The 26,591-nt window shown below is 36.9% G+C and overlaps 1 protein-coding gene across 1 annotated transcript in view; it reads left to right on the forward strand.

Moving 5' to 3' along the window:
* Nucleotides 1-26,591, forward strand: part of LOC140164323 (uncharacterized) — a 37,030-nt gene that overhangs the window by 6,435 nt on the left and 4,004 nt on the right. Inside the window, 14 exon segments of the mRNA XM_072187599.1 lie at nt 523-762; nt 12,977-13,222; nt 14,039-14,284; nt 14,536-14,778; nt 15,432-15,545; nt 16,096-16,223; nt 17,027-17,173; nt 17,579-17,945; nt 20,074-20,279; nt 21,714-21,875; nt 24,297-24,418; nt 24,684-24,705; nt 24,707-24,947; nt 26,084-26,150. Coding sequence (XP_072043700.1) covers nt 523-762; nt 12,977-13,222; nt 14,039-14,284; nt 14,536-14,778; nt 15,432-15,545; nt 16,096-16,223; nt 17,027-17,173; nt 17,579-17,945; nt 20,074-20,279; nt 21,714-21,875; nt 24,297-24,418; nt 24,684-24,705; nt 24,707-24,947; nt 26,084-26,150 — 2,551 coding nt within the window.

Here is a 26,591-nt window from a genome sequence, read left to right on the forward strand (position 1 = left end):
ATCTGTGGTGTCCACGACTCCTAATTCCCTCCATGGTAAAATCGATCCTCAGGTACATCGTTACACGTTGGTATATCCTGCAATGCCTCAATCAAACGGCTCTTTTCAGAGCCACCAATGATCGAAAGAAATTTTAATAGCTTGACACATGAAGAAAAAAAGTGACTTAAATTTCACCAGACATTCCCTCCAAAAACTTACTTCTCACAATACCGTAAAACCCCGTCTACAAGCATATAGTGTGCTTCTGATGAAAGCTACATTAATCCAATCGCCATTATGGAGTTTGAGCAAATAAATTACGGATCCAAGCATATACAAACAAGTATTATTTTAAGACCGATCTATTGTATTGGTAGTAACGCTTGCTTAAGCTTTTATAAAAAACACTATATATGCTTGTAGACGGGGTTTTACGGTAGTTAGTAAAGAGTCTTTGGACATACGATGACAATATTCCACCTCATTCTTTTAAATCAACATCATTAATCTGTGTCTTGAATTGCCTTTTTATTTGTATAGAATCATCTTCCGAATTTGCTGGCGATTGTCCCAACAACATAACCGTGAGCACCGAACCAGAAGAAAATTTTGCTCATGTTTATTGGACAATACCCACGGTACCCGACGGATACACGCAGATAAGTGACCATAATCCCGGGGATGAATTTGAAATCGGATCTGTACAAGTGCATTACTATCTGGCAAGAGATTCATCGTCTGATCATATCTTGGCATGTGAATTCAAAGTTACAGTTCTAGGTAAGTGAAGTGATGGTTTATATTTTGAATGACCAACGAAAGACTCCCGATTCATTCCATGTTGGAAGAATATAGACATGCACCTAATTTGCGTAATGTGGGAAGCCTGGGTTTTCATGCAGGGGTGGTTTAGATTCTAGAAAAGCCCATCCTATATATTTTGTGGTTCGTGCATGAGTATCTTAATGCAAAGATGGTCACCTCTGTCAGCTCGCCAGACGATGCAGACAGGTGTAGATAAGTTACAGAAGTGGTCAGAAACTGGCTGCTTAAATTCAATGTCAGCGAATGCAAAGTGATGCATGGGAAGGAACAATCCTAAGAATGACTACACTATGGGAAATCAAAGCTTGGAAGATATCAAGAAAAAGATATGGGAGTCTATATCACATGATGACTGCAAATGAAGCCTGCAGTGTGCCAAGGCACCACAGAAGGCAATGAACAGTATAAGGGTTATCAGGAGAACATTCAAATATATTGACAAAGATGGCTTCACCACACTCTATACAAAACATATTAGACCCCACTTGGAACATTGCACACAAGCTTGGAGCCCAACGCTGAAGAAAGACATCATCACTCTGAAGAAAGTGCAAAGACGTGCCACAAAACTAGTACCAGAACGAAAGCTAACTATTAAGAGACCAGAGCTACACTGAGAGACTGAAGGAACAAAAGAAGAATTCGACAGTGTGGAACAAAAGAAGAATCCGTGGAGATCTAATCGAGACCTTCAAAATCCTCAGGTAGCAGATGACAGCAACCCAAGAGGGCACAACATGAAAATCTTCAAGCCGAGACAAACAAAATCGCTCAAATACAGACAAGACGTTTTCTCCCAGAGAACTGTAAATGGTTGGAACAACCTCCCATGGGCCCATAATCAGTACAGTGCAAAAAATGTGAACTCCTTCAATTCTACTTGAGTGATAGTCATTGGAAGAGATATGGGGTAAAGGCATATTAGCCTATCCACCTACCATTAAACCGTAAGTGTAAGTGAAAGATGATTCAATATTCTGATATTGGGGGTATCTGAAATCTGGATGTCCTGATGCAGTTATCTGTAGTGACGGTCACGTTGCTGTTGCTATCTCTGGTTCAAATAATGTGCAAATAGAACGTGCACAAAATCACTGAACAAAATGCAAATCTTTTCATAACTTTACCAGTAAAACAGTCCTTATAAATGGTTAAGCAACCGCTAATTTGTACGTATACGTATGTTATGAAATAAATAATTCCAACATGATTCAGCTGCGGTATATCATGTTAGAAAATGTTTAAAATGGCAACTTGCATATCACTTCTCCTATTAGAGAAATTTCCCGGTGAAATTTAAAAGTATGTCTAGAGGTCGAATCTCCGAACAGACACATAAAACCCGGGCATAAAACTTGCGAAAGTAAAACTTCCTTTAACAAACCCGACTCTGTTTACTAAGGCTACATGCTCCAATATAAATAACATGGTTTAATGAACATGATCATGATGATCATGTATTTTATACAGCCAAACTTCACAGACTACAGAAATTGAGGAAATTAATCGTTTAGGGTTAACCTAAATTTGTAACAATAAAACTGAAAGACAATCAGCTTCTTCCGGAAATCCCTCAGACAAAGTTTATTGGGAATGGAAGGTATAGTAGTGAACTTTGTTCCATATATCTGTTGACAATAATATATAAAATGCACTAAAATGCATTATACACTCTGTTAAAATCGTGTCTTATCAAAAGTGTCTTGCGTCTTCATGGCCTTCAACAACATAAAAGTATAGAATTTATGTAAAAACAAAAAGAGCATGAAATTAGCATCTTGTAGAGACTGCCGACAGATGTGCGCCCATATAACCCTGATGAAAACACAATCTACATAAAAGACACGTCAAGTGAAGCAAGTATTAAGACACTTCCCGTGCAGGAACACACAAAGCCACGTCTTTACGAAATTTGCTAATCTCCAAATTTAAGACACAACGTCATGTCTTCATGAATGACACGATATATAAGAGTCAACCATGTCAATTGTTAAGTCAAATTAACCGCCGTTTCAACAGCTACCGAAATTACGAAACTGTCCATCGCAAGAAACCGTCTGAGAGAAAATTCTTCAACTTGAGAGCACTAATAATAAACTATCCATCGCAATATTTGTCTGAGTTGTATATTTTATTGTAGCATAATTTTGGTAAGATTTATCAGACACCGAACGCGGAACATCCCTTCTTCCGTGACAATGTACTTTGGTTATTTCAAAAATGGAAAGACACACAATAGACAATGATGGTAAAACCTAACAGAATTTGACGGGTAATCGTAAACGTATAATGCAAACAAACAAAACAAAACAAAACAAAAAATTTAACTGTTATGCGGCCTATACACGTTCAATTTAATTGGGCAATACCAAAGACCCTATAATACATTATTATGTTTCGATGGATCCAAGTTGTGATAATATTGGATCCAAAACATAATAATGATAAAATTGGATGCTTTACGCCCACTGACTACGTCTCGTCCAATATTTTAAAACTCATAGCTCGACCAATAAATATGGGCTCATTTTATATCAAAATCTACCATTGTGCACTGTACGCACGATCATTAATAGTGCACATTGGTAGAATTTGTATCTCGGATCTTTGATATTGCCCAATAAAATTGAACGTGTATGGGCCGCATAACAGTTTATCTGTTTGTTTGTTTGTTTGTTTTTTTAGTCTGGATCGTAATCATCTGTTATTACAATCCATGTTTTATTATGGCTTAATAGATATACCTGCATGGTTGTCAAGGTACACTTAAAACATCAAAAAGACGCTGCACTGCTTTTGGTGTTGCACTTTAAGGTTAAGGTTATCATGGTTATGCCATGCCTACCAAAACTTGTTGCGTCAAGTGTGGGTGCATCCATTACAAAATGCATAATTAACCTTCTAATACTCGCCATGTGGGTGCTAAAGGTATTTTTATTTATTTTTGTTTTGGTCAGATCCTTATTCAGCATCGAAGTGGTTACGTAATTCTCTTGGTTACCGGATCACGCTATTTTGATATGCCTTCAAGTGCCATATACTTTGTGTGGTGATTGTTTCGATCGTGGTTCATAACTCAAGCGCGTGATCCCGTTGACATAGTAACATTACGTAACTTCGATACTGAATTGTTTATTTCATTACGGCTGACGTGAGTATGGTTGTCAAGGGACCCTTGAAAACAAAAGAGGACACTACACTTTGTTGAATAAATTCACCTGGATGGGTAGCCAATCAAAAGGTTCTATCCAATAAATTGCACTTACGTTTCGATACCAAACTGTTTTCTTTGTCAATACTGGATAATAATAATAATAATAATAATAATAATAATAATAATAATAATAATAATAATAATAATAATAATAATAAAACAGTATTTTATATAGTGCATCGTGAATCTCAGATTCCACAGTGCGCTTTACAGATTTAAAAACTACCAAACTTAATTTACAATATATGATTTTAACTTAAGAATTATACAAACAATAATATGCATAAAATAGCAGACCAGCTGCAAGCAAACAACTTCAGAAAAATGCTAAGAGTAAAACCAATGAGAGGCCCACCGACAAAATCCCCAAGGGGGATCGTCGGTGCACCTCACACCGGCATCATCAATACATCAACATACAGCAAGATAAAAATACAGTTTTACATTAGGGGTCGGTTAAAGAGGGGTAAAAAAGGGTGATGTTTCAGATTCCTTAGGGCTCAAGCTTATTTGATGCAGGATGATCTCCAGAGCATTTTGACACCTCTTTTTTTTTATTGAAATCGGCCAAAAAATGAATGAGGAGGTGCCGGCCAAAAATATTATTCTATGCCTTATTCTATTGATATTGGTGTTGTTTTATATGTTATTGGTGCCAAAGAATCCATTTTTGTAAAGTTGCAAAAGCCTTGGAGCATCCATGTTCTTGGAAACGGCCATTTTATGTCATACCCTAATTTTGACATAAAACAGCAGTTTCCAAGAATACGGATGCCCTAATACGGATGCTCCAATTAGTCTGAACATGCATTTTACTAGCAAATCACATGGCTAAATGTTCCTTTTGATCATCATTTCTGGATAGAATATGCAATAACGCATGATATTTTGCAATTTTGAAAGCCGACATGAAAAAAGCATGTGTCTCCCCCGTATAAAACCCAAGGCTAGCATCTCCTCCGAGAAATTGGCCTATTTTTTGGAGCATTTTTGTCTTTAAAAAGATCACAAAAATCAGTCATCTAATCTAACCTTGCACCAGCATTCACTTTCAGCCTTTCAGCAGGCCCACCAATCCCGTCGAATTTGCCCTGAACCTGAAAATGAATAACTTCCAGAACAACAAAAACCGGTAGCTACTTTAGGCATACATCCTGCTAAACATGGTCTATGACAAATATACTGATTCCAACATGAAGGTCGAAAACCTTGAGTTTGTTTCATTTATAAACAAACTTTGACGTAATTACCTACGACAACATAAACGTAACAAAAGTATGCTAACCTATTAAATATGTTAAATAAAAGTAAATTCACCTTTAACATTGATGTAGTAATAATGGAAACTGTGCAAGTTTTGAATCTGCATCTCTTCATTTAATAATTCAACGGGCCGCTATTGCAACTAATTTGTGGCTATTGGTTAAATACCACTATGGTATATAGCTTAATTAGAGTTAAACATGTCTTTGAAAAAAGTGAGGGACTATTTTCTTGCACGGCATCTGAAAGAGGTGCTTAAAACTGACTGGAAAATATCAAGCTAGCTGTATCGCCAAAACATTGCACATTTCAGAGTAACAACATGCAGAAATGACCATGATGACATTTACGAACCGCGAAAGACGGGTGACCGCTAGTATTAACAAATGCATATCCCTTCATGTTGTTGCTTGAGAAAATTATTGAACACAGTAATACTAGGCATGTCCACTAAAAATTGAAGTACTTTTAAATTGATTCAGACCTAACTTATTGGCTGGGAATTGATGAAAGAAACATTTTGGCGTTTAAATAATCTTAATCGGACGTTTCATTCCAGAGATATGGCCTTTCGAGTGTCACGGTTTTATGCTGCTAGAACATGTTAAAAAGTTAAAGTCCAAAAAGGAATACAAACAGAAAGTGCAACTTTAAGGTACTTTTTCTTCATGTATTTATTAACTAGCTTATCTGGAACATTATATGTGACCCCTCGGCACAAAAGAGCCCTGAAGTCGCCAATCATCATTTTTGAGATATTCAACCAAAATATTCTGCTTGAAATTAGCTTTAAAATGATGTATATCATGTCTATAGTACTTGACATTTACGTAGTGAAAAATCAATAAAACAGTCAATAAATCCTTTGTTTTCTATTGTTTATTGTTAAGTTCGATGGAGCATATCTCAATAGTGGCACTGGCGACATCCGGGCTCAGTTGTGCCGAGGGGTCACATATTTGCTTATAACAACATGAAAATAAGATCACCCTGAAAATTTAATCGATTTTGTTGACATACAACAAAAAATATAAGACCTCAAAACCCATGGTTTGTTTGGTGAAACCTCAAACATGATCATAGATGGCCGCCATGGAAAATATCTCCATAGAGGAGATGAACAATAAGTGCATTATTTCAAATGAAAAGCGGTAGTCTTAAACATTGTTCAATCTTTTAAGGTCAGCACATTTTATCTTCAAAAATTATTATATTTCATCATGGCATAAGTTTGGTAACATTAATCACTACCAATTTTGAGAAATTTGCTCCAACTCAAAGGTTATCTTTACTACATTGAGCAATACACTGTTTGTGCATGGAAGCCATGATGGATAGCATATGAAATGGACATGGTAGTGAGAAGTGCACGGGGAAGTGCATGATTTGAGATGGGCCGCGGTAGGCTTAAACATTCTTAAATTTCTTAACATCCTACACATTTTGTCTTCAAAAATAGTTAAATTTTATGAGTATGTAAGTTTGCTTGTCTGATTCACTCCAAATTGAACACCTGATGCACGGAATGGTGTCACTTCAACCTGTTGTAGTTCTCATCTCATTAAATTTTTCATTAAAAAAAGTTGATCTCTTCATGAAGGAAGGTCCTCTCTATTTACTGACCAAACAGGAAAAAAGTTTGGTTAATGTTTTCTGGTGGAATCAGGAATTTCTTGAAACACCCTGATATAGGCCTACATTTGGATCAAAACAAGTATGTACGCCATTTAACAGGCCTGGGATTTCTTGTATCGATCAGTTTCTCCATAGACAATACGTGTGTGAGTGCACGCACACAGTAAATGAAAAATCGTTCTAGTGGAAACTGTATTGAGAGTGGGCATCCCTAGTAATACATTTGCGCTTTAATGTAAATGCGTCCAATACACTCAAGTTCCCTGTTAGTTAATATAAATGCATCAACCCGCAAGAAAAATGAACTCGTCCGAAAGCACCGCGTGCAGTAGGCTTACGTCGAGTGCGCGCCCGTGCAATGCACACATTTACACACCTTGTATAATTTCTCTAACGTTTGCCCTGATTGGTTCGCGCCCTGCTTGCTATAGTGTATGACGTGGTTATATACTATGAATACATTAACATCAGACGCCCTGAAGGCTTTTGACGTGCACGCGGTATTTAATTTTGACTTCTTCACAATGTACACTTGAACTTGGACACCTAGGACACCAAAACGACATTTGAAGTGTTACACAAAGAGCTGAACTATCAAAACCGCGAGTGAACTTGATTTACCTTAATAAACACTTTGTTAACAAATAAAAATGTCAATAGCGTCATTATTATTTAAACCCGGAGAATAAACATGATAAATACCATAATTGGGTTATTCGAGTTAAAATCAACACTACCCTTGTGGAAGATTTTGGCAATATCTTCCACAGGGGGAGTATGTTTTTCAAATGTAATTGGTCAGAGTTCATCATTTTGAAACCCATACTCTCCATGTATTACTTTGTATTATGGCTTTACCTTTCACAACTTGAGTATTTCAAATAGAAGTTACCCAATTGTGTATTCTATTCAAAACCTATACACCCTCTGTGGAGGACATTAACTAAATCTTCCACAGGGGTAGTGTGGATTTTAAATGGAATAGCCCAATTTCATTTTATTTGCAGATAAAGCAAACTCTCCAATGTGACCTATAAAATAATATCGAGTGGTAATTGTTTTTGTCTATTTGAAACCAAATAATTTGCAGCGAAATAATATGCCAGCTATATTTTTATGTTTTACCTATTTATACAACTGCTTCTTCATGTTCTAGTTTAACGTGTTACATAAAATAGAAATAATATGCCAGCTCTATTTTTATCTTTTACCTATCAATGCAACTGCTTCTTCATATTCTTGTTAAACGTGTTACATAAACTAGAAATGAACTTGTTGATATATTTTTAACACACAGTTGTTATACATCCGAGACAACTTGTTTCAATCATGTTATGCATATCAGTTGCATGTGTGTCTTCCTACATGTAGACGGATTCATTTCAGAAGTTAGCGAACACTAGCGCTCGGAGGCGTCTGGTCGGAGTGTTTAGTTACTTAAAAAGAGCTTAACTGTTAAATCTGGAGAATATTTTTGTCTTTTACTGTATGCAACTCATTAATAGAAGTGCTGCGTAAACTTAAAATGAACTGCTTGGATATCGATTTATTTTTAAAAGACAGTTGTTGCATCCGAGACAACCTATGTACGATATTCTTACGATTTTTTTAATTAGAATTTAAGTGTAACAAGCAGGAAAAATCTAACAATCTAAAAAAAAGGTTGTATAAATTATGTTTGTTGCACAAACATAACAAGTTTCATAGATCCGACTATGTCATCAGATAAGTTTAATTTGCTATTCAACTTTGCAAACTAGATCTCGAACTCCAAATTATCCAGATACCAGCTTCCGAATATTTTTCAGTCATCTATCTTTTCAAAACAGTTATCATGGAAACGTGAAGCTTAAAAATAACCTAAATAGGCCAGATCTTAAAATAGAAAATAAAGCTGCTTCATCAAAGACCAATTGTTGTAGGTGATTTCGTTATAATAAGACTGGAAGGAAAATGTCCCGTTTCTATGGCAATGCCAAACAGATGAAATTTATTTTGCAAACAGTATTAAAAAGGATTACCACGTGAGCAGATCTGATTTGGGAAGATTATAAAGTTAACCTATGGTGTTTAAAATTAACGGAAATGATGATAATCATAATATTATTAAAGACATAATGTTTTATTTTGCCGGTCAATGAACCCATGGATAAGTTGCCATCGGACATGTCGGAGGTTCATCAGCAACGGTCTTCACGCAATTCTGTGAGATTTGCAGTCAATTATCAAAGGACTTGGCTGGGAAAAGGCCATTGAATTAAATTTGAGACTAGTATACCAGTGGCGTGTAAGGGGTGCCAACCGTATATACAGGGTGTCCCTTTGGGGGTATTTTAACGCATAAACCAAACATAACTCTATAAGTGATGTGGTTGAGGAATATCAGATACATACTTTTTGAATTTTGACAATTGACCGCTCCGTTTTTGAAATAAAAGAATTTTACGAAACTACCTCATTTTCAGCCCGTTCCACGGAGTCAAATATCTGTTAATAACAAGTGAGCACTGCGAATACAGATCATCGATTGATATTTGAATCCATGGAAAGGTTTGAAAATGAGGGATTTCGTAAAATTCTAATATTTCACGAACGGTGTGTTCAATTGTCAAAATGCAAAAAGTATGTAATGGTGGTAATAGTCGATTTATTCATTAACCACACCAGTTATTTAGTTATGTTTAGTTGTGGCGTTAAAACACCCAAACGGACGATATGGTTCTTTGGGACACCCTTTACGTAAACTCCGTAAACCGTTTGTAAGTAGTGTCGTTATAGGAACCCTCAGTGGCGGCGCCAGGATTTTTTTTTTTTTAGGTGGGCATGGGGAGGCGAAGTGAATTTCCGGGGAATTGGCAAATTTTGCGCAAAATTGCCGCAAAAAGTGGAAATTTACGTGATTTGGGGGGGTTTTGCCTCAAAAGTGTGTGGGGGGGCAAACTGGCGGCTGCCTTCTTGCGTGCTGCTGCTTTAGCCTTAATCGCCTTTGCCCCCCCGTAGCGCCGCCACTGGGAACCCTACTTACATAAACACCGCCCTGGTATGCTTGTCTCCAAATGATCAAACAGGTTGAAAATCTAAACCTGGCAAGTCATTCTAAATGGTGTAACAATAAATATTATGAGGACCCGGTACATTTTAAGGGCGGGTGATGAGGCATTATTCTCTAACTCTAACGCCCAAAGGGAAGGGAAAGAAGGAAGGAATAAAGAGAGAAATCAAAGTTGTTTGCTCTGGGTGGGATTCGAACCCGAGACCCCTCGCATGCCATATGTCGGCGACACTCGGTCACGGGTCATTCGCTGACTGGGCCAACGAAAGCGTAATATATCACTTAGGGTGATTGCGTCATCACATTACGTAAGATACACGAAGGCGCAATGCATATATCATGTAGTACTTGTAGCACTCAGGCCTGTTAGGGTTAACGGCCGGACGTGAACATAGATTTTGCAAACAATTGTACCTCAGCAGCTCATGGTCGGGATACACTTTAAGGGTGACGGGCGAGGACTTTTCAAGTTTCAAGTCAAAATGGAGAAAGGCGAATTGTTCTTAAAATTTATTTTTATTTTTTAAACAGGCAACAAGTTGAACATAATAAATACTTTCTTTGTCTAATCAGTTGAAAATGACACCTACAAGTTGATATTAAAAGTGTTGTTAGGATTATTGTGCAATATATGAATGTCAAAGTATATTATAAAGTGATATTAAACTTATGCGTTGTGGGAGCTATATCTAGGCCAAAATATACCGCTTCCTCTGTGGGAAGTCTAGTGGACTCTATCGGTGAAAGACAGGAACTTATCCACAGATAACATTGCGTACTTGAAGCTTGCGGCAACATAGGTTATTTTGACTTTTGATAATCTAAACTTAATATTTCGGTTAGGGAAACAGTTTTTGAAGAGATGTTTACAGTCTGTGTTGTTGTGCGTAAAACCGACATTATATTTCCGTTGCCGCCGTCCTTGAGAAATACTGTCTTCCTCAACTGGCCAAGTGCCGATAGGCTGAAACACTGATAACAAATTTGCTCTATTCAATTCTAATTCATACAAGTTTCTCCGTCAGGTTATTTTTGAGATAAATCCAAATTATCATAATCCTACAGAGTGTTAGCATTTTAAATATTCTGTGTGTAGATATTAGGTTCCTACCAGCATGACCAGTAGTCATAAATCAATTTTGACGAAAGTGTTAGTTATGCCCTTTTGCCATGGGAGGGCAGTATATGTAGGCAGTCACAACTTGTGCCCTTATGTCATTTTGCAAATGATCTAAGTTGACATCGCAAGCATCGTAAAGTTGAACAACTGTAGAAGCTTATAAATAATAGATATACCTATTTTTTTATTTAGTATCTCGTTATGTTTATCAATACCCAACAAATGGTCAAAAGCTAGCCAATAATGTGGTAAAATAATTGCCCATACCATTAGGAAATTACACAACATCCACAATATCATCGGATAAAGACAATATAATACCTAACAACAGATGGAAAGGTTTGGCTACAAAAAGATTCTCTTACAAACGAATCTATGCACAGTTTCTACCTCGATACACCTGAGCATACAATTTCATCCAAGCAGCAGTACCTTGTAGAGAACACAGTCTGTGTTTACTCTACACCTTTTTTCATTACGTCAACAGATGACGCAATTCAATGTTTATAGCAAGGCGAATGTGGTAAATCTGTTGAAAACAACCTATTCACGCACAATTTTTGACCAAAATGTAGGTTTTAAAAGTCAAAACCTCAATTGACAAGTTATACTTACAACAGTTTTCATATTTTATGTCATTAAATGAAAGAGCACACTTACATTGTCCATACAAATCTTGTGCGAAAAGTTACTATTTTCGCCTGTTTTGTTATAGTACAGTTGTAAATTTACTTTGCTTAAAGAGCGCTTACAAATTCATATGATGGACAAAAAATACTGTCTTCCTCAACTGGTCAAGTGCCGATATCTGAGGTTGAAACACTGATAATAAATTTGCTCTATTCAATTCTAATTCATACAAGTTTCTCCGTCAGGTTATTTTTGGGATAAATCCAAATTATCATAATCCTACAGAGTGTTAGCATTTTAAATATTCTGTATGTAGATATTAGGTTCCTGGACCTACCAGCATGACCAGTAGTCATAACTCAATTTTGACGAAAGTGTTAGTTGTGCCCTTTTGCCATGGGAGGGCAGTATATGTAGGCAGTCACAACTTGTGTCCTTATGTCATTTTGCAAATGATCCAAGTTGACATCGAAGCAGCGTAAAGTTGAACAACTGTAGAAGCTTATAAATAATAGATATACCTATTTTTTTAAATTTAGTATCTCGTTGTATTTATCAATACCCAACAAATGGTCAAAAGCTAGCCAATAATGTGGTAAAATAATTGCCCATATCATTAGGAAATTACACAACATCATCGGGTAAAGACAATATAATACAACAGATGGAAAGGTTTGGCTACAAAAAGATTCTCTTACAAACGAATCTATTCACAGTTTCTACCTCGATACAGTCGATACACCTGAGCATACAATTTCGTCCAAGCAGCAGTACCTGTAGAGATGATGGACAAAAAGTACCCAATAATGTGAAAATAATTGCCCAATACCATTTGGTAAAATATATTATCCAACAAATTGATAAGGTTTTACCATAATTCTGTGTAACCTTTACCTAACCGGGTTTGGGTAACAGAAAAGGAGTTGATTATTTAGCACCCAACGGTTGGGTAAAACTTTACCCAAGTTGGATAAAAAATTTACCCAACTGTTTTAACTGTGTATATCAGTTATGTTATACCAAGACAAAATGGTGCAACTGATAACACACATTTTAGAAGGGGCTGGATTTAGGATCAGGGAAACCGGAGTTGGAAATAATATTACTAGTATGTACCAGGTGCTTGAAACCATCTGTTGGATACTCAATTTCGGTAAAATGTCAGTTGTGCCCTCTTGTCATGTATTGGTAGACTTGGCCAGATAGAAATATCACCTTGTAGCTCCTATTATATTTGTGTATTATTTTCTTTCAGATGAAGAGAAGCCTCACATCATCTATTGTCCAGAAGACATCACACAATCTGTGCCACCTGGCCAAAGTTCTGCCGATGTTTCCTGGACAGCGCCTGATGCGTGGGACAACTGTGACGTGGTCTCATTCAAACCTGATACTGGATCAACGGAACGTACATTCGCTATCGGCAGACATGATATGGTATATGAAGTCAGTGATTGCTCAGGAAATTTGGCTTATTGCAATTTTACCATTTTTATTCGAGGTAAGTGACGAAATTTTCCGGGAATTTGGGGTATTTTGCCATTTCATCATTTTGTCAAAACATTCATACATAAAGGTATATAAGTTATACCCTTACCCAGCGTTTTATACAGGTTATATTTTGGGTTTTTGGTATTGGTAACAACGTTTAAATAACATTAAAATGTCGGGTTATATAAAGGTCATGAAAACGTTTTTAAAACGTTTTGTGTGAAAATGCACTTCAAAAATATACAAAAATATTTTTAAAATGTTATTGTAAAATATTTTGTGCAAACATTTTTGCGAAATATTTTGTCAACACTTAAAAAACATTATGTTAGAATATTTGAAGTAAGTTATCATAAAATGTTTTTTAATGTTATGAAAACGTTTATACCCTTTATATACCCTTTATATAAGCCGACATTTAAACGTTTTCTGGCAACCTTTTCTAACCTATTGCGAATGATGTCGAAAACGTTTTGTGATTGCTGGGTACATATACCTTTTCTATATCACATTATAATATAAGCTTATGTAAATATATGTAAATGATATAAAACTATTTGGTGCTCCGATCCTCAGAAATAAAACTCCATTATATGGAAACTGAGTTTTAAAAGTTCAGAAATAGAAGATGAATATTCTTGGCTATAACACAATTTGACATTATGACATTGTTGGGTTGGGATGCAAAACACACACAAAAAAGACAAGTGTATACTCATTTGCAATTCCACAGTAAATAGTTAGGCAGCTGATATCTTCGTTCCATGGTTAGGATCTCCTTTTCATGACTATGATCAAGTTTATTTTTGATAATAAATTATTTCAGATGATGAACCTCCAGTAATTACAAACTGTCCTAGTAATATCACCATCAACGTGACGGATCCAACCCTTCATGACGTCATCGTGACGTGGATAGAACCCAATATTACCGACAACTCTGGTGATTTTGGGATTAACAGTTCTTCTGTTCCCGGTGAATCATTCGGTTTTGGCGTGACTCCTGTGAGCTACGAGGCAAAGGATAGCTCAGACAATGAAGAATATTGCGACTTCTTTATTACTGTCAATGGTAAGACATACATAAACTATTAATATTGATATTTTATCAGGTATTTTAAAATATAAGTAGATTTCAGTTCTTAATATTTAATTGCTACCAGATTATTTTACTGATGAAATTACAAATAATTTAGTGTACCAAACGCCCATGCAGAGTAAATTACGAAGAATTGTATCGACTCATTAGTTATATTGGGGTGTTCTTTATAACTTCTAAAGTATCACTAATCCGTTATCGATTTGCATCTTCTCCGCCCACAGACGATGTCGCCCCATGGTTCACAAACTGTCCTAATGACACCACCAAATACACAGCCCGGTACGGCGCAGTCGTGTACTGGGATGAACCAACCGCTACGGACAATATTGGGATAGTAGAACCGGTACAAAGATCTCATCTACCAGGGGACTACTTCCAGGAAGGGGTGCATCATATTCAAAATGTGGTACAAGATAGCGCGGGCAATGAAGGCATCTGCGAGTTTAATATTACAGTTGCAATAGGTGAGATTATGAACTTTTGAACTGAACTGACAGGCGGAATGTATTTTAATTTACAAACTAAATAAGCTTGTCACGTTTTCTTTGAAATTGTTAGTAAGTCAAGTCTTGTCTGGTGGTTCCTGCATCCTGTCCAAGATTAAATTTCAACCACGTCCACGTCTCAGAAGAACCGACTCATTCATCTCACTCAACTGTCGCAATGTTCATTTCATTGTTTTAGTTGATTCAAACTCTTTCATATCTTACCTGTTTTCTCTTCATTTTGCTGCAAACGTAATTCTACACTTTTATACCTCTACTCTGTTATCTTAAACTTCACAAAGTAATAGACGCTTGAAATTCAATTTAATTATATAGCATTCCAATGAAGTAGTCATAGTACTATTAGCTCTCTATCATAAACTCTTCAATTGCATCTTTTTCTGTCTAACATGACGTTTCTAGCTCACGATTTTGTATTGCTATCCCTTTGATATTGAGAGGTTGCGATTTCCAAACGTACGTATCGTACGCACGTAGATCTATTCAAAATCTCGTCACAGGAGAGTGATTTTGAATAGATGCACGGGCGTACGATACGTACGTTTGGAAATCGCGACCTTCTAATATTCCAAGATTTAACTATCGCCTATCTTGTTGTCCTTCTGTTGCAGCCATTTGTCCATCAATACAAACCAACATCAGTGGGTGGACTTTGTCATGGGAGAACACTCCAATACACCGAATAGCTCCCTCCCTGGAGAGATGCTCAGTTTATACCACTAATGGTAAGCAAACGAAGAGTTCATTAATTCAATTAAGCTTTTTTCTCTGTAAGTTACGTTGCCAAGCCGTAGGTAGCTTGAATATACAGGAAAACTAGATTTCTATATACAGGTTGAGACTTTCAACGTCAAGTGTGATCAGAATTAGTGCTGACTTCTACTGGGAGACTCCTTGACCTCAAATTGAGCTGCTATTGGCCTCCCTCAATGAAATGCATGGTTGCTCTGAAAAGAGCCGTTTGAAGTAGATTGTCCTTTGCCCAATGAAGAACTGGTGGGTGGCTCTGGCCCGCTGAAAAATCATAGCCCTCAAAGAGTCACACGAGGGGATTGTCCCTTGTCCTCTGAAAGGTTAATTGATCATATTTGTGGTTATGTTTTGTTTGAAGTTATAAAACCTTCCTATAATAATTTACAGTGAAAGGTTTCTGGGATAACTTCCAACCCAAAACAAGTGGAGAGTGTCGCAAACGCATATTCTTGATGTAGGCTTATACATATTTCGACAATGTCGTATATCTATCTTAAAGAGCTCTGCGTTTTCTTTTTACAGCTGGTTTACCTATTGCCAACCGTGAATGTGAGCTGGATGAATCTATTCAGGGTGCACGATGGTTAGAACCGGAGATTGTGTCCTGCGGGGAGAGTAGAGATACTGTGGACATCTTGGATCTTATGCTGGTATGTGTACCTCTCGAGCACACTTTGTGGTCTATATTGCATTATTCTTTACGATATCAATATGAATAGGGCGAAGAAGCAGACGTTGATGAAGAAATAATGCTGATGATAAGCAGTGGCATTTGCTCTTATTATTATAATATTCAAAATGGCTCCGAGAATATCAAAATATTTGTGTTGGTATAATGACGTGTTCGTATGCATATGCAGCCGTAGCAAACAAAGGAATAAAAAACACACAAAAATGATTGACAAAATACTAATCATCTTATTTAATTAACCATGTTCATACAAATCATTTAAGGTTAGCAACTATTTTAAACTGTTGCGATTTGGTAGTTCACAGCATCTTGCGAATGGTAGGGAGATTTGACAAAAATTGCATTAATCATTTCATAAAGAGTATTCAAGTATCACAATATACTTTTGTAGGTCCTGTGATTCTTGAGTTATGTTGTAAAGATGGCTGAAACAACAACACTTTTCTAAAACGTACATAACTCATTAACAACAATAGATCAAGCAAGTTTTCAAAGTATATAATTTGTATAATGAACTTTTGCAAAACATCAAAGTGTTGTTTTTCAATAATATATTAATTACGATAATGAAAATTTATTTATAATTTTTGGCTGCTTCGACCAAGAATACCTCGTGTACCCTTAAAATCTCAATAATGGATTTACAAGAAGCGTTATTTTACATCTTTTATCACAAGTTCTCAGTTAGTTAATTGATAACTATTTACCTCGTGCAAGGTGTAGTTAAAATCCCGCCATACTTGTTATTTTTAAACTTCACAGATTACAGTCGTGGAATCAAATGTGGAAGAGGTTGCTGAAGCTACAGCAGATGTGACCTTCAATACAACGCAGTTGGAGAATGATGCTATTGAGTCTGTTGCAACAACTTTGGAAAATATTGCTGATGTACAATCTAACTCTGCAGAGGTAAAGTTATTTATTTTAGCACATTGACATAATACTCATAACTGATGACATTTATACTATCTTTTATGTTTTTCGCTCATCTCTTTAGCACCGCAATAATTATCACTACGATATATAAAAACAGAAAACATTATCCGGGACATTATCATGTTGATCCAGCTGTATAAACCTACGGAGGTATACCTTTGTAAAGTGTATAAATAGTTATATATATACTGGTACTTTTCTAGGCATTTCTGGACTTACCATAGACTTTCCAGACTTTTCTTACGATCTTTATTAATGTAACGTAGCCTAGCAAAAGGTTAACATGGCCTCAAAATTTCAAGAAGCATTTATACCCGTATACCCGATTACAACATGATGTGCAAAGTTAACACTATCCATTTCTCCTGCTAACCTTAGGTAACTCAAGCTGTTGTTAAAACAATAGACAATGTCCTGAACGGCGCAGAAGAAGAGGAGCTGGACGACGATGACGCTCTAGCAGCTTCTAAGATCATCAAATCTCTTGAAAAACAAGTCACTACTACTCAATCATCTCAGGGAAACTTCGAAGCCACAGAGCCCCGAGTTGCGGTCAGAACAGTGGCAATAGAATCAAATGAGATATCTCGAGATATTACCTTCGTGTCCTTCCGGGATGAGGTTGTTGCAGATGCCAATGGTTTTCTTCAAGTGAATCAGATTGAGACTGTTATTGATGACAACGAGTTGAGCAATGTTGATACGTCTATTAGGTTACCCAGGGAGGTCAATGAAAGAGCAAACGGTAAGATTAAATTAAAAAAACAAACAACGAGTAGATGGATTCTTTACTTAATTGGGTAATGTGAAGGTACTGAGATCAAATGTCTAACTAGAAGATCAAACACACAAACATTGAAAATTCGCTATATTGCTTCACATTATCCACGTAATGTAGAGTAATTTTAAGATTTATTTATAAACTCCTCAACAAAAGTTTGGAAAGTTTTTTTCAAGCATCTATATCTCAGATTATTTGCGACATATTCATATCGTGTTGCATATCAATGGATAGCTACTTTATTCCCCTTTACAATGACACCACATTTGACACAATCACCATTTCCACGGCTGAGTACACGTCTTGTGAATGTAGTAGGGCTCAAACAGAATATGCCAGTCACTAACCTCAATAGCGGGTTGAAAAGCCAAACACAGACACACAACAGCCAGACACCTTCTCCTCATACTGCTCACCAGCCTGATCACACATTGCTGTGGGATGGCATTCCATTCTTCAACCAGGAGTCAGTCGCAGGTGGCTATTCTGGTATAGCAACACCAAACTGGTCCCACAAGTGCATGTTCAATCGAGTTGAGGTCTGGGTTGATGGCAGGCCATTCCATTCCCGGGATTCCATTCTCTCTACTCCCATATTCTGTAGGTAGTCGTTGACTACCCTGGCTCCGTGAGGTATGGGGCGAGCTTTGTCATCTTGGTGATTTGCATTAGGTCCCAGATTGTGAAGATATGGGATTGCAGCTTGCTGCACAGAATAATGGTCAATTTGGCACATTCTGTTTGAAATCCCACCACATTCACAAGACGTTTACTCAGACGTGAAAAGGGTGATTGTTTCAAATGGGGCGTCATTGTAAAGGGGAATACAGTAGCTATCCATTGATATGCAACACGATATGAACATGTGACAAATAATCTGAGATTTATAGATGCTTGAAAAAGCTTTCCAAACTTTTGTTGAAGAGCTAGGAGTTTATATAAATTTAATTTAATTGACAACACCTGGTTAATGCTAGTCTTATAATATAACATAACAATCATAAGCGCTTCACCTGCTTTTGTTCCCAGCTTCGAAGCTGACTTTTATTTCACCATTAATGAGTCCATGAGTTATGCAAAATTAATGGCAAATATTGCTAATTTCTTTTTACAATCACTATTATCTGTACAATACTTATTAAGTTCTAGTTCTTTGATGATGGTATAGGATTCATGTTCTTATACACGAACAGCATAAAATAAGTATCAATAATAATCATCATCATACTGTTTCAGTAGTGTGTGATGGAACATAGATGACTCGCAATGTACTTTTAGTAATTTTCAGCCAACATATAAACTTTGAATAACACCCTGTGAAAAACAAACCTGTCACAGATGTTAATAGTTCAGTCTCCGGAAGTCGTTGATAAAATTATAACATTATTCAATATCCTTGATGAGTTGCCCTCTATTACTATGTTTGCGCGCAAACTAGGCAATTATCAACATATCAATTTCTAGAAGGCATAATTATAATTGATTCTTCTGACATTAACACAATATAGACAGCCCTGAAGCTCAAAAAGACAATAACCACCGATACGTTCAAGTTGGATGCTAGCCATGCGCTTCAACGGAAAAAGTTCAAGTTTTGAAATATTTTCTCAAAATATCAAGAGCTATCTTAAGAATTACTTAACCAATACTAGGCTTGTTTGTACTCATTTTAATGCATTGCTCATGCTGATTCCAAATATGGTCATGAAAATTTACATTTCTGAAATTCTTAAATTTTTAAAAACATTTTGAAACATGTCGTCTGCAGTCGACACCCGCGTGAAGAGAGTTAAATTAGTTGGATCACTGTAAGTCCGTCGTCAATGTGATGATACACTCTTAGAAGAAAGGGTTGGGTTCTTCGGCTGTCGTCCAGGAAGAACCTTTAAAGGTTCTTTAAGGAACCCTATTAGAGGTTCTCCAAAGGGTCTTTAGACCCTTTTTGGTATCTATTAGGAACCTTTGGGTTCTTGAACGCTAGAGCCCTATTTCCTGAGGTTCTAAGTTGAACCTTTTTTGCAAAGAATAATGCAGTAGGCATATACCGGTAATCATTATTGACCTGAATGCATAATTTTGTTCTTTCTTACAGGTCTTTCAAACCGTCCCGACTCCAATGTCCATTTTAGTTTCATTCTTTTCCAAAGTGATCGCCTGTTCAAATCCAAGCGGTTACAAGCCATGAGGGAGTCGAACCGTAACGTCAGTACATCAGGGCGAGTTATATCAGCCGCTGTGGAGGGGCCCACCGTAGCTAACCTAACCCAGCCGGTTGTCATTGAATTCTCTCCTCATCAAGTAGGTAGCCAAACTATTCTCTTATGTAATTTGAGCGACCATGCCGAAAAGAGTTACAGAAATTTACACAATCGATATTACTTTCAAAATCTCCTGTTAAAATGACATTATTAACAGGAAATTGAAGTTTATTTTGCTAGTACTTTATTTTAAAGATATGCAATTTATACTCTTTTGGCAATTGGTCCCTCAGATCATCTCTTCACACTTTTGTTTAAGATTAAGAGAGTTGACGACCGGGGTGCGCATTGGACACATGGTGCATAACACATTCTTGTCTTTGTGATTTAGAATTAGGGGTTTTTCAACGGGACTTTTTAAAATAAGTTTCATATATGCTGTCAAGACCTTGGGCTGATTCGTGAACTGTGAAATAAGCATTGGTGGAACACACTTTTCGCCCTTGGATTAGACAAAACATGTTTTCTGTGGTAACATTTGTTTGTTTGTTTGTTTGTTGCACGCATGAAGCACGAACCAATTTATTCTTAGAAGGAACATTCATCAAAGAGTCTTATATATATTGTTTGGTGTTTTTTCTTTATTTTGTTTTTTCATGCAAGCAATCAGAAGTGCTTTTCCCTCTTTTCCTTACATCTCTTCTGGTTTGAAATACTAGGAGATTTTCTCTTGTTGCAGTGATATGAACTGCATGATCATGCTGATAAATGCATAGAGACAAATTGCTGTCTCCGCACTAAGCACCAAGTCACGTTACTCACTATGTAGTCAAAATACCCAAAATACATAAAATATTATATGACGGGATATATTTACATGTCTGACAACTTGTTTTGAGCACGTTTTAACAGTTTGAACTTTATATAGAGTTTATGATTCTAGTTTATGATCTAATATGAATCAACTGGAGGCAAAGGGGTCTACAATAAGTGCAAGTTCAGATTTTTCAGACGGCTTTTGGTGTGGCGCTTAGGGCACTCACCTCTGGTGCATGATGTACAGTGTTTAAATACCCAGCGGTACCACCTGCTGGGTTATTGGCTTTGTACTCCGTCCTTCGGAGGGAATTATTTGCCATCATGTACAATATATCATACTCGTATGAGTGAATGGTATAGTTAGTTTCGAAAAGAGCAGGGTGGGTGTCCCAATCCACTCTTTTGTGTTTTGTGGGAACTTTGGAAGCCCTTCATAGTTTCTAGTTCGGTACCCATCATAGATATTAATAGTTTATTAAGTGACATGGTAAATAAACAACAATAACAAGGTATAGCTTGTCTCTCAATCCTTTTAAAGAAACTCCTTTTAAAAAAAAAACTCCTTTAAAAAATAATTGGGCACTTCACTTGTGTTCTACAGTTACTTCATTCTTCTCATTATAGTATGGTATTCCTATTACTGCTCATGTTTAAAAATCTTAAACTTTGTAGTATTCTTAATGATATTGCTCATGTTTTTAAATTCATCCACCAGGCCTGGAACGAATCTACTGGAAAGGCTGAGTGTGTATATTGGGATTTTACTCTAGAAGACGGCGTCGGGGATTGGTCGGATAAGGGTTGCTATTATACTGGTACGATTGATGATAGAGTGGTCTGTCATTGTTACCATTTGACTAGCTTTGCTGTGTTAATGGTAGGTTACAGATATGAAGAGTTTGGTTCCAAACCATGTTAAGTCCACAAACACATGTTTAATTCTGATTTACGCGTGCGATATTGCAATGAGTTGTGATGCTTTAAAGTTAATTTTTTATTACTTCCGTGGTCCGAGCTGTGCGCCAAGCGTAGACGAGCGTACCCACAGAAGAAATAAACAATCACGCTGATTGGCAGATTAACGCACTTGACAACAAGCCGGTTGACCCATTGGTCTTCGGCGCGGCGCGTAGTAGGCGACCTTGTCACTTACTACGCGATCGCAATTCACCAGCGCGTACCCGGACCACGGAAGTAATAAAAAATTAACTTTAGGTATAGTAATTTCAATTGGATGCACCATTACAAAGCAAAAAGTGGATTTATGCACAGTAACAATACTGTGTGAGGCCTTTGGTTCCCAAATGAGAACAATAGTCTGCATATTGTTAAGCAGCATTCTTGTGGCTTGTAATTTGTTGATGGTACAACTCATTGTTGCTAATGTCAAACTTGTCAAAGTAATTGTGATTGTATCACACAAGTAAATGAGAAACATGTGGTCGTGGACTTAACATGGTTTGGAAACAAGCTCTACATAATTATATTCATAGTGTTTACGGTCGTTAGATTCACTAATATTCCAGTATAAAACGTAATTTTTAAATAAAGAATGCTGTAGAAAATACATGATTAGTCAAATATGCTACGATATATAGTTTGGCTGATCATGAATGCTGTAATTGTTCTGCGTAAAATAAAAGACACACACACACATACTAGTATACTAGTATGTTAAATATTAATTGCCCCTGCAAATTAAATCAGTGTTTTAATCAATGTATACGACTTTTGATGTGTGTAGTTCTTTTCCTTGTTTTAGTTTCCATAATGTCACATTTTGCAAATACAACAATCGGCAATTCCTGCACTTATCACCAACATTACATATGTTACATCAAAGATCTTTAGTGTTCAACTTACTTCCCCCTTTTAGATTTGGGGCATAAATTTTAATGTTACAAATATTAATGTTACAAATCATTCTGCAAAATAATTGGGGTAGAAATATTATTTATCACAAGCAGCATTGTGATTATTGCAATGTAACACTAACGAACTCAAACCTTCCTTCTAATAGATATAGGGGTAATACTAGAAATCAAGAGTATTTAAAGTTGCCATGTTGCCAAAATGCTCCGTATGCTAGAATTTCAATACAATAGAATGTTGTCCAGGTGCAAGTATTGCATTCCTGGTAAGTACTAGCGTCATAAGTCTGTCAAAATACCAGATTTACAATATACATCCACCTGTTTATGGATGGAATATTATCAAGGTGTCACACGTGAAAGTACTGCATGGTATGTACCTTTAATAGCGTCAAATCGATCTAAATACCAGCTGAACTGCTATGGATGGAATGTTGACCAGGTGCAACACGTGAAAGTATTGCATTCCTTCCTGGTATTACCTAAATACCAATTACAATAATTATGTACAACCACCTGCATGTACATGGTGTATGAGCTGCTATGGATGGATTGTTGTCGAGGTCCCAATACCAGAATACAATATACTTTCGGGCAATACTTCCGTCCACATGATAGGAGCTCTGTATGGAAAATTGTCCAGGTGCAATAAGTGCATTGTCCAGGACAATAATACACTTACAAGTTATGCAACCTGTGATTGGCACCTCGTTTTGGTTATATTCTGAAATATTTTGAGCAACAATGTTCAACAAATGTTCCCAACTCAAATCACAATGTAATATAACAAACACAATTACACCGGAAGCAAGTTACGGTGATATAAACAGTGATAAAGCACAAATCCACAAGAGCACAATAATTATCAACGTTTGAACGTTTGAACGTTTGAATTTCGTAAAACGTTTAAAAAAGTCAATGTTGATACTAGAATAGAAAGCAAAACGCAAGTGTTCCAACTACTTTTGACCAGGATTGTAGATTAAAGAGGAAGCCCCACCAGAGCAGTTCTTCTGAGGTGAACCAAACCTGCCTGGTTATCAAATTAATCAGTGACAAGGTTATCTCTGAATTTCACAGGTGCTAATTGATAAAATAACATCAAAACATCATTTAGCACCTGTCAAATTCAGAGATAACCTTGCCACTGATTAATTTGATAACCAGGCAGGTTTGGTTCACCTCAGAAGAACTGCTCTGGCGGGACTTCCTCTTTAATAAAGTGTATCATGTTTGCTACTATGTCATGTCATCAATGTTTGAATTAACTATTCTGTATGTTCATGTTATGCTATTCATCGAATTCACCAGCTATTCCAGTACGGTATTGCAAATGCCAACCAAAGTTGCATCTCGAAACATGCCCATAATGACTAAAACGTGGTGCCTTTCTCGTATAATTTTAGCTCTGATTTCTATTCAATTAGGATATGACTGGCAATGGAAGTGAAGGCGTACAAGGATTCGTGTTGGATTTTATCACTAAACTAGGATGTGTCTTGTCTATTGCTGGGTTGGTTCTGTCCCTGGCTACGCTACTTGCACTCAGGTATGAGAATGTTAACATTTAACCCTAATGTTGGAAAGAAAACGCATGACAAAGGCTAGTGCTTCTTTTAGCTTCAAACTTTTACAACTTCTGATGATGAAGAAGCCTATTCAGTAGTCAGCTTCGCACAAATGGACTTTGTGTCAAATCAGACTAACCAAATATCCTAATGTAAGTGTTTTAATGTAAGTCTTAAAAGACTTCCTTAATGTACTTCAAATACCTTAATACTTACATGTATGTCTTGTATATTCTTGTCTTGTAGGAGTCTTCGATCAAGCCGTTCCCCGTCAGATTCTCATCCAGTTGTGTTTCTCTCTCTTGTTTCTTTACGTGGTGTTCCTTGGTGGCATAGAAGCCACAGGTAACGGCACCGTGTGCCTCATAATAGCTGCCTTGCTGCATTACTTTACACTGACTACACTAGCGTGGATGGCGGTAGAGGCCAGGAATATGTATCTACTTCTGGTGCGTGTCTTTAAAGGAACGGAATCAAAGTTCATGCTGAAGGCGTGCTTATTCGCTTGGGGTAAGAAAACATAAATATTAACGTAAGATGACTTATTTGGGTTAGATGACGTGCGCTTCTGACACAATTTTTATCCGGCAACTAATATAGGGCCTTGTTAAATGCTACCTAACTTTCATTTTGGTTATACCTGATTGGCGCTTCTCACAGAAGTGAAATTTCGTCGCTGTTGGTAGATCTTGTATGCACTACTATGTTACAAGCTATATCATAACAACTATAAGTACGTTAAGTTTGAAGGAATTCTTCTTGGCAGCTTAGTTCCCAAAGGAATCCTTTCCCTGTCTCTCATGTGATTAGTTTACTAGTTTGTTGTACAGTAAAGGGCTGTACCCAGGAAGGAATCAGTTACATGATGGTCTTGTTCAGTCCAGCTTCCCAGGAAGTGACCTTCACCTGACGCAATTGGTTGTCGAATGTTGACAGTTGGTTACAGGTGTCATGATAGGCAATCAGTTACATCAGATGATCGTGGTCAGTCCAGCTTTCCAGAACGTGACCTTCACCTGATGCAATTGGTTATCAAATGTTGACAGCTGGTTACAGGTGTCATGATAGGCAATCAGTTACATCAGATGATCGTGGTCAGTCCAGCTTTCCAGAACGTGACCTTCACCTGGGGCAATTGGTTGTCGAATGTTGACAGTTGGTTACAGGTGTCATGATAGGCAATCAGTTACATCAGATGATCGTGGTCAGTCCAGCTTTCCAGAACGTGACCTTCACCTGGGGCAATTGGTTGTCAAATGTTGACAGCTGGTTACAGGTGTCATGATAGGCAACCAGTTACATTAGATGATCGTGTTCAGTCCAGCTTTGCAGAAAGTGACCTTCGCCTGAGGCAATTGGTTATCAAATGTTGACAGCTGGTAACAGGTGTCATGATAGGCAATCAGTTACATCAAATGATCGTGTTCAGTCCAGCTTTCCAGAAAGTGACCTTCGCTTTAGGCAATTGGTTGTCAATGACAGCTGGTAACAAGTGTCATGGTTTTATTGAATGTGTTTACGTAAAATAGGTTCGATTTCTTTAAGTAGTCTATATAGGGTAATGAATGAGCTTTATCTGACAATACAGATTTGTATTTATTCATCCTAACATAATACCTAATGTATCCTTTCCTCTACTTTAATAGGATTGCCAACAATCATTGTCACAATCTGCGTCGCCTTAACGATAGATGAATACAAAAGCGAATCTCAGTAAGTGATAATTCGTAGGGAAAATCTCTGTTTATTGCATTTGATTTTGATTTTATTTATTAAGACTTCGTACGGTATCTTAGAATTTAATAGTTATAAAGAGTTTCAAATAGACTTCACGGATATCAGTAGCAGTACATAATAACCTTTAAATGTGTGAATATCACCGGTAAGTTAAAATGATTAATTAATTCTTCCTAAAACTATGGACAACTTGACTTACCTTACCTTTGCTGAGAAATATTTATTCCTTAACCATCAACAATCTTTCGTCAAAACAAATCAAATATAGTATTGACGACGGCAAACCGTCTTTACACTCAACACTTTCCATATGTCGCCCTCTTCAGCGAGTACAAAGAAACGGTTCATATTAGGTTCATCAGTACAAGCAAGCTACATTTCTCCATTTGAAGAGAAGTTAAACTCCGTTGTACTTAT

Source organism: Amphiura filiformis, chromosome 11, assembly GCF_039555335.1.
Source record: "Amphiura filiformis chromosome 11, Afil_fr2py, whole genome shotgun sequence".
Classification (NCBI taxonomy): Eukaryota; Metazoa; Echinodermata; class Ophiuroidea; order Amphilepidida; family Amphiuridae; genus Amphiura; species Amphiura filiformis.